We start from the raw sequence: 9,796 nt of genomic DNA, 5'->3' as shown, positions 1-9,796 counted from the left end.
TGAATTTTTTCGTAACACTAGGTGTTGGTAAGCTTTATACATACCTACCCATTTGTGCCGAGAAACATGGTAACTCAAACTTTGATGTTATATCAGTTTGACTGAATGGGGACATTTTCATTGGCCACCTTTTTGCCTGTAGGCTGCTGTTTTATATATCTTTCCCATTTTCCCAAAGGGCAATTACTCATTAGCTTATTGAGTTATACCGGTACTTTATGCATTAAGGAAATTAGTCTCTGTCATGGGTATTTCCACAGTTTGCAATTTGACTTGCATAAAGTGTGATCTCATTTGTATGTGTTCCTTCTTTTAAAGGTAACCATATGCATACATGTGCATACAAACTTCCTTGATGCACAAGAGAAATTTAACAGTTTTAAAATTGTAGGAAGAGAAGAAGATTAGCTGTTCACTTTATCTGTACAATGATTTTCAAACTCTCTGTATTGCTCTTGTAACGGTAAAGGCCGCACTCCTCCCTCTCTCTGTCTCCCACTCCCTGCATGCCTCTCCTCTCCTTCCTCCTCCCTGCCGCCCTCCCTCCCTCTCTCTCTCTCTCTTTTAGCCAATGAACCAAGACCACATGGTTTTGAAACACAGATGCACAGTGGCTTCCTCTCTTTCTTCCCCATCTCTCTGCTTGCTTTAAGCTCCCAAGTTGCTCCTCACGAGCTCTATTGAGACCTGAGAACCATAGTAAAATTCTTCTGTAGGCCACGCTGATGTTAATGGGCAACATTTGGGGCAAAGGTCTCCTCCATCTGCACATCTGCAGCTTTGTACAGGCCTCACCTCTGAAATGCCTGAAAGTGTGAAGCCAGGCAACCCCTAATGTGTATTAGCAAGACAAAGACCCCAGGGGGGCAGAGGGGGGGATTTGCTTTAATTTACTGAAGATTTATTAGACCTTATGAAATCTGCCCGAGCCACCCATTTTCTATCTCATCTGCCCACGTCTAAATAGGATGGCTTTGTTAGTATGCGATGGTCATTTAAAATTATCCAGTAACAAATCTTACTGCTTAGAAAGGCATAGCGACAGGAGCCTGACGTTGGAGGGAGTTCATGCTCTAACACAGAACACCAAATCTGGAAATCTGGAAATGTGGGAATGTTTTGGCCACTCTCAGGGCCTCCCCCTGACTTTTGCTTGTGGTGTTCATCCTTCAGCGAGACTCATTTACTTGAGCATGTGGATAAGGCTTGAGAGAGGCAAGGCAAGAGCGCTTTCACAGATATATCAAACCAATGATTTTCATAGAAATGTGTTGAACGTTCTGCTTCTCAGATAAATGCTGTCCAAACTTTAAGACTTAATGGAGCTTGTCCAATAATACTTTAAAGCTCAGCTCACGGGCATGAGATCTCTCTAGGGCTATACAAATGTCAAAATAGCTTCTCCTTAATTGGAATAGAAGGTGCATGTTACTAGGGCTTGGTTTTCCATTTAGCCTTAGGCTTGCAGCTCATTCATAGGGTGTTAGAAAACTTGCCTGGATTTTATCAACAGAAATGTCCCCTGGGGCAGCCTTACTTTGCAGGCCTCATACGCCTCTATGTGCCCATTTATGCAATGGGTAGATATTGGAAGTTTCATGAAAAAGTAAGAATCTGAAAAAGATGAAACAGTTTACTGATTTCTCCCTGTGGGAGATGATCTCACACCAGTAAACTCAATGTTAGAACTTAAAATTAAGGGACGGTTTTGTCTACCTTAATAAAATTTTCTTTGGTGGTCAGTGCTGATATAATGTAAGTACACTCACACATACTTTAACAAGAAGAGAGATGTATTATTTCTTCTGCTGGTCTTAAAAGTAGTAAGTAGGATTAATGGAATATAGTCAAACAGGGGAGGGTAGACACAGGAGGAATGAATATCCACATGGGGCCCTTGAAATCCACAGCAGGGTAGTAGCTAGAAAGGAGTTTATTCAGAGATGATAGATTATTACGCCAAGGTCACTACATTCTTGGCCTTTGATAAAAAATTTGGAGAAAGCATGTAGATAGGCACAAAGACTGCTTGAAGCCATGCTTCTGGTGAATTTCTAGAGCCAAAATTTTGGGAATAGCTTTAAAACAACATTTTTTTTTTTTGGCAGGGTTTGAACCCACCACCTCCGGCATATGGGACCGGCACCCTACTCCTTGAGCCGCAGGCGCTGCCCTAAAACAACATTTAAACTATTTGTTTTCCCATCTCCTTCTCCACAATGGGATAGCCCTCAGTTAATGCAAATTAAACCACAGTTGTCTTGTCTGTAATTGTCTAAACTAGCAAAGTGCCTTTGTTTGCAGAAAAGAGCCATCCAAAACTCCTTGCTCCGTCTACCCCTGAGGCCCTGCGGGCCCAGTGCACGTTCCATGCTTTATCTCTTTCTTGTTGCTTTTGTGCGCACAACATTAAAGGGACTCTCTTTCCTTTGTGTAGGCAAATAAAAAGTAGATTTAGAGAACAAAGATGAAAAGAACACATTCCACCAATGGTATATTTCACAATCCAGCAGCCTGGTTTTCAGATGTTGCCAAGTTAAAAATTTCATTGGGTTCTTTTGCTTCAGACATTCAGATGAAAAAAAAAATGAAATCAAGTATGTGCCATATGGACTCATAGTACATTAAAATGAAGTTGTGTCATTGGCAGCTCTTGAAAAGGGATTTTCAGGTCTGCCTTTTAGCTTTGGTTAATGGGGAAGAAGAGCTCAAGAGTTGCAAGGCTGCCATTTGCCCTCTCAATTTGTTTCCATTTAAAGAATATTTTCTCCAAAGCTTAAAGCAGGTAACAGAGCCTGAATTGCATCATTACCTCTAAAAGATCAACTTCTCACCAGTTAAGCAGTTCTCAGTAGGTACATTCAATAGGAAACTTTTAGGAGCTTATGCTTTTTTTCCCCCTCAAGCAGGTAATCAAACAAATCACAATTAAAATTCACTTAGTTCTCCAAATGAGAAATGTCAGAAAGCAAAGCAGATCTCTCTCCAGAGCAAGCCTAAAGTCAGAAGAGAACTGGAGGAAAGGTCATTGATTTGTTTCATTGTTGTTCCATGAAGCTGGCTGTGCGTCAGAGGGGCCTATGAAGGCACAATCGTTCTGTGCCCTCACATCCTAAAGAACACCAAAACTGTCCCTTTAATTGTTAGCAAGTGAATGGACACACCCAGAATCAGATGATATCCCTGCCCTGGCCTTTCACACAATGTGATTGAAATGATCTTCCTCATTACTGTCACATACCTCCCACTGAAAGAAAATATTACCATGAGAATGTGACCACTTCTCGCTCCCTACCATAGGAATGTGACCTTTTGTAACTGTTCCAGGAGATAGCCCCAGGAGCTGCAGCAAATGTTTACTATTAAGCAAATATTTGACTGTTAGTCTTGTCTTAAGACAGTTGAATAATGAACCAGAGTTCTTCTTATCTGTTTACAGCCCCAGCTGTGTCTATACCCTCTTACTTTATTGTTAGAGTCCCCGGCATGTCTGCTATTCCCGCCTACTTTGTAGTTTTTGCCTTTATAAGCTTGTAAAAAACTGCTGTGCGGGGCTTGACTTCTCGGCTCCTAAAAGAGTTGTGAGTCAAGTCCCAGCATGCTGGAATAAAAATCCTCTTGCGTTTTTGCATCAAGCGACGTCTCTTGCGGTTGATTGGGGTGGTCAGAGCTCCGGGCAGAGTGGGGGGTTCTGCCCCAAGTCTTTCATTTGGGGGCTCGTCCGGGAGATAACGACCACCCCTCACCTGCAGAGTCGACCTTGGAGGTAAGAAAGGGGTACCCCGAAAACTGTCTAGTCTGTGTCTTCAGTCCTTTTGTTTGACTTTGTGTGCGCGCTTTCGATTTCGCAGCCGTTAGGCACCTCGTGAGAGTGGCCGGACAGTGGTTGGTAGACGTGCCTGGAGGACCACAGGCTGAAACCCTGGGGGACGTCCCAGGAACTGAGGAGAACCAGGGACGCCTGGTTGTCTCCTGCTGTAAGGGCGCTGGTCGAGTCTGGTTGTTCGATCAAAAATTATGGGAAACGCGCCCGTCTGATTCTGTTATAGGCTTGTGAAGGACCAAGTGTGGTAGGTGGGTCCTTGTACCTGTAATATTTCTGTTATTTCTGTTATTTGTGTTTCTGACATATCCACTGACGATGGGACAGACTGTGACAACCCCTCTGAGCTTAACTCTAGATCATTGGACTGAAGTGAAGAGAAGAGGTCGTGATCTGTCAGTAGAGGTTAAAAAAGGCCCATGGCAGACTTTCTGCTCCTCGGAGTGGCCTACTTTTAATGTCGGCTGGCCCTCAGGAGGAACCTTTGACTTATCTCTTATTTTTGCTATTAAAGAGATTGTTTTTCAGAGAGGATCGGGAGCCCATCCGGATCAACAACCTTACATCATAGTCTGGCAGGACCTGGTGCAGAATCCGCCCCCCTGGGTTCGGCCGTGGACTGCCGCATCCAGGCCCCCGTCTAATCCTCAGGTGCTCGCTGTCCAATCTTCCGGTCCCAGAAAAGGGGGCGACAGTTCGGACCCCCCTAAGAAGATCTACCCGGAAATCCAGACTGATCATCTTCTCCTCGACCCTCCACCCCCTCCTCCCCCATACCCTCCCGCCTTGGCTCCTGTCGGGGGGCAGGGAGGACCAGCATCGCCGGATCTGGCGATTGCCCCCTCTGCACCCCCGGGGAAACCTTCACTGGGTCCCGCACAAGGTACCAGGAGTCACCGCCGGGGAGGAGTGTCTCCCGACACTACTGTTGCCCTACCCCTGAGGGCATACGGCCCCCCGCCGGTGGCAACAGATGAGGGACCACCTCCTCTCCAGCCCCTCCAGTACTGGCCATTTTCTTCCGCAGACCTGTATAACTGGAAAATTAATCACCCCCCTTTTTCAGAAGACCCCCAACGCCTGACTGGGCTGGTAGAGTCCCTGATGTTCTCTCATCAGCCCACATGGGATGACTGCCAGCAGCTCATACAGACTCTCTTCACTACTGAAGAGAGGGAGAGGATTTTACTAGAAGCTAGGAAGAATGTACTCGGGGCGGATGGGCGTCCTACCCAGCTCCCCAACATCATTGAGGCTGCCTTTCCCCTCTCCAGACCTGACTGGGACTTCAACATGGCAGAAGGTAGGGAGCGACTGACAGTCTATCGCCAGGCTCTAGTGGCTGGCCTCCGTGGGGTGGCAAGACGCCCCACTAATTTGGCTAAGGTAAGAGAAGTAATACAGGGGGCCACAGAACCCCCCTCAGTGTTTCTTGAGCGCCTAATGGAAGCTTTTAGGCACTACACCCCATTTGACCCTGCCTCTGAAGGACAGAGGGCTTCCGTGGCTATGACTTTCATAGGGCAGTCAGCTGTAGACGTTAAAAGAAAGCTGCAGAGAATTGAAGGATTGCAGGACTATACCTTGCAGGATTTAGTTAAGGAAGCTGAGAAAGTATACCATAAAAGAGAAACTGAGGAAGAAAAAGAGCAGAGAAAGGAGAAAGAGAGAGAAGAAAGGGAAAATAAGAGAGACCGAAGACAGGAGAAAAACTTAACACAGATTTTGGCCGCAGTAGTAGGGGACAAGAGCCAGGAACAGACCCAAGGTAGAACTAAGAAGTCAGGTAGCCTGAGCAACCGCATCCCGTTAGATAAGGATCAATGTGCCTACTGTAAAGAAAAGGGGCACTGGGCCAGGGAATGTCCTAAAAAAAAAAAGAAAGAACTCTCCAAAAAAGTACTGGCCTTAGAGGAAGAAGAAGATTAGCGGGGACGGGGCTCGGAACCCCTCCCCGAGCCTAGGGTAATACTTAAAGTGGAGGGGAAGCCAGTTGAGTTCCTCGTAGACACCGGAGCTCAACACTCAGTCCTACTTGAACCATCAGGACCCATCTCCAAGAAAAAATCCTGGGTTGTAGGGGCCACAGGGCATCAGCAGTACTCATGGACTACCCGAAGATCAGTAGATCTGGGAGTGGGATGGGTAACCCACTTGTTCTTAATTATCCCTGAGTGCCCTGCGCCCCTCCTTGGGAGAGATTTACTCACCAAAATGGAAGCCCAGATCACCTTCACTCCTGATGGCCCAGAGGTAACCCAGAATAAGAGAGTAACAGCCCTGACCATGCGTTTGGAGGATGAACATAGACTCTTTGAAAAGCAATGGGAGAAAGGGACTAGTCTCATACATGACTGGCTAGAAAAATATCCCGGGGCATGGGCCGAAACTGCTGGAATGGGACTGGCTGCAGAAAGGCCGCCTATAGTCATAGAACTCAAAGCTACTTCCACTCCTGTGGCAGTGCGCCAATATCCTATGACTAAGGAAGCTCGAGAAGGAATTAAGCCTCACATTCAGCGTCTCCTACAGCTGGGTATACTAGTAAAATGCCAGTCACCATGGAACACGCCCTTATTACCCGTCAAGAAACCCGGCACAGGAGACTATCGCCCTGTGCAGGACTTAAGAGAAGTAAACAAGCGGGCGCAAGACATCCACCCCACCGTGCCTAACCCTTATAATCTGTTAAGCTCTCTCCCTCCAAACCATATCTGGTACACTGTCCTGGATTTAAAGGATGCCTTCTTCTGCCTCCGACTACACTCCTCTAGCCAGAACATCTTCGCATTTGAATGGAGAGACCCGGACTCTGGAACGACGGGGCAATTGACATGGACCCGACTTCCACAGGGGTTTAAGAACTCCCCAACCATCTTTGATGAAGCCCTCCACCAAGACCTAGCTCACTTTCGTGTCAGCCACCCTCAGGTAACGCTCCTACAATATGTAGATGACTTACTACTAGCTGGAACAACAAAAGAAGAGTGCTATCGGGGCACAGAACTGTTGCTAGAAGAACTAGCCCGCTTAGGATATCGAGCCTCTGCTAAAAAAGCCCAGATCTGCCAGAAAGAGGTAACATACCTGGGTTACACCTTAAGAGGAGGGCAGAGATGGTTAACAGAAGCCAGGAAGCATACTGTAACTCAGATTCCAGTTCCCCGCTCGCCCCGCCAGGTGCGAGAATTCTTAGGAACTGCGGGGTTCTGCCGCTTATGGATACCGGGGTTTGCTACTCTGGCAGCTCCCCTCTACCCTTTGACCAAGGAAGGCACTCCCTTCAAGTGGGGTGCCAGCCAACAGCGGGCCTTTGACAACATTAAAAAGGCATTATTATCAGCCCTGACCCTGGCTCTACCAGATGTAACAAAGCCCTTTGTCCTATACGTAGATGAGAAGAGAGGAGTGGCCCGAGGAGTGCTGACTCAGCCTTTAGGGCCATGGAAAAGACTGGTAGCATACCTCTCCAAGAAATTGGACCCCGTCGCTGGTGGTTGGCCAGCCTGTCTGAGGTCTGTGGCGTCAGTAGCGGTACTGGTAAAAGATACAGACAAATTGACTATGGGGCAGAAGTTGACAGTCATTGCCCCCCATGCTTTAGAAAGCATCATCAGACAGCCCCCTGACCGGTGGCTGTCTAATGCCCGCATGACACATTACCAGAGTCTCCTATTAAACGGAGACAGAGTCCAGTTTGGCCCGCCTGTCATCCTCAACCCAGCTACCCTATTACCTGATACCTCTGTCCAGAAAGATGTATTACACACATGCCAAGAAGTACTGGCTGAGGAAACTGGAACTCGGAAGGACCTCTGTGATCAGCCCCTGCCGGATGCCCAGCTGACCTGGTTCACTGATGGGAGCAGCTCCATAATAGAAGGTAAAAGGGTGGCTGGGGTGGCGGTAGTGGACGATAAGCAGACCATCTGGGCAAGTAGTCTGCCTGAAGGGACGTCGGCCCAGAAGGCCGAGCTGGTCGCCTTGACCCAGGCCTTACATTTGGCAGAAGGGAAAAAAGTTAACATATACACCGATAGCAGATATGCTTTTGCTACGGCCCATGTTCATGGGGCCATTTACAGGCAGCGAGGACTGCTGACTTCAGCAGGAAAAGAAATTAAACACAAGGAAGAAATCCTAAGTCTACTGGAGGCTGTTCACCTCCCTAAGAAAGTGGCCATTATCCACTGCCCTGGGCATCAGAAAGGGGGGTCCAGAGTTGCCGAGGGAAACCAAAGAGCCGACCGAGAAGCTAAGCTAGCAGCTCAAAGGCTCAACATCCTGCCGCTATATGAAAACACTTTAAGGCCTAGCCTTAAAGAAATAGCACCCCCCCGTCAAACACTTTAAATATTCGGAGCGGGATCTCAAGAGAATGAACAGATTAGGCCTCCACTTAGAATCCCCAGAGGGGATCCGAGAAACTCCGGAAAGAAAAATCATCCTCCCTGAAGAGCAGGCGATCACCTTTCTCAGACAACTTCATAAATTAACTCATTTGGGCCCCAAGCATCTAAGAACTATTGTTCAGTCCTCCCCATACTATATTATAGAATTAAGTAAACTCGTTGACGCAGCTGCAAAAGAGTGCAGACCTTGCCAATTAGTAAACACCCAGCCTAGCACATTACCTCAGGGAAGAAGACTCCAAGGAGATCATCCTGGGAGCTACTGGGAAACAGATTTTACAGAGATTAAGCCGGCCAAATACGGATACAAGTACTTGCTGGTGTTCATAGATACTTTCTCAGGATGGGTCAAAGCTTTTCCTACAAAAAGGGAGACTGCTCAAGTCGTAGCCAAAATAATATTAGAAGAAATTTTTCCAAGATTTGGGCTACCCAAGGTAATCGGATCCGACGACGGTCCCGCTTTTGTTGCCCAGGTTAATCAAGGTTTAGCCAAAATCCTGGGGCTTGAGTGGAAATTACATTGTGCTTATCGGCCCCAAAGCTCAGGGCAGGTTGAGAGGATGAATAGAACCCTAAAAGAGGCCATGACTAAATTATCCTTAGAGACTGGCATTACTGACTGGACAGTCCTCCTTCCCTTTGCCCTGTTCCGTGTGCGCAACACCCCTAGCACTCTCAAGCTGACCCCCTTTGAAATCCTATATGGAGCTCACCCCCCGCTTGTTGCCATGCAGCACCTCCCTTCCCCAGAATCTTAGTCCTCTCAATCTCTATACACCAGATTAAAAGCCCTTGAAACTGTGCAAAAGGAGGTGTGGAGCCGGCTGATCGAGGCCTACAAGCCCGGGGATCTGCAAATACCTCACCAGTTCCAGGTTGGAGATTCAGTGTACATCCGGCACCACCGGACAGCCAACCTTGAACCACGGTGGAAAGGACCATACCTAGTGCTGCTCACAACCCCCACGGCAATAAAAGTTGATGGCATCGCATCCTGGATCCACGCATCTCATGTCAAACCAGCACCGCCGCCAGACTCCGGGTGGAAAGTGGAAAAGATGGACAACCCCCTCAAGCTCCGCATTCGCCGCAGTAGCCCTGCTCCTGCTGATACAACTCCCGGTGATAAGTAGCTCTGGTCCCAACCCCCATGCCCCCCAGAGGTTAACCTGGCAGGTTCTCTCTCAGACTGGTGATGTAGTATGGAGTACTACAAAAGAAGACCCTCCTTGGACCTGGTGGCCGTCCCTCACCCCAGATATTTGCACCTTAATAGCAGGGCTAGATAATTGGGCTATCTCCGATGAGACCTTTAAAGAGGTTCCATCAAGCCTTGATCACCATTTAACAAAGCGCTCACTTACCCAAGGCTCCATATCCCAAGGCCAGTACGCTGCAGACGCCCCTGGCTGTGGCAACTTGCCCGCCCAGCGCCGGATGCGACAAACAGAGTTCTATATCTGTCCCCGGGACGGGAGAACGAGAAGCCAAGCCAACAGATGTGGGGGGGTAGAAAATTTCTATTGTAAACAATGGGGATGTGAGACGACTGGGCAGG

General features: G+C 47.8%; 1 protein-coding gene across 1 annotated transcript; it reads left to right on the top strand.

The window, feature by feature from the left end:
- Positions 1–4,079: 4,079 nt before the first annotated feature.
- LOC128588537 (uncharacterized) lies at positions 4,080–9,317 on the top strand (the record flags this gene model as incomplete). Its single annotated transcript, XM_053595420.1, is given in 2 exon segments — positions 4,080–8,176; positions 8,178–9,317. Coding segments are annotated over 2 exon segments (5,175 nt in total), but the record flags the coding sequence as incomplete, so codon positions are not given.
- Between the last annotated feature and the right edge of the window lie 479 nt (positions 9,318–9,796).

This window comes from Nycticebus coucang, chromosome 6 (genome assembly GCF_027406575.1).
Source record: "Nycticebus coucang isolate mNycCou1 chromosome 6, mNycCou1.pri, whole genome shotgun sequence".
In the NCBI taxonomy this organism is placed as follows: Eukaryota; Metazoa; Chordata; class Mammalia; order Primates; family Lorisidae; genus Nycticebus; species Nycticebus coucang.
This window is presented reverse-complemented; position numbering and strand designations above follow the sequence as displayed.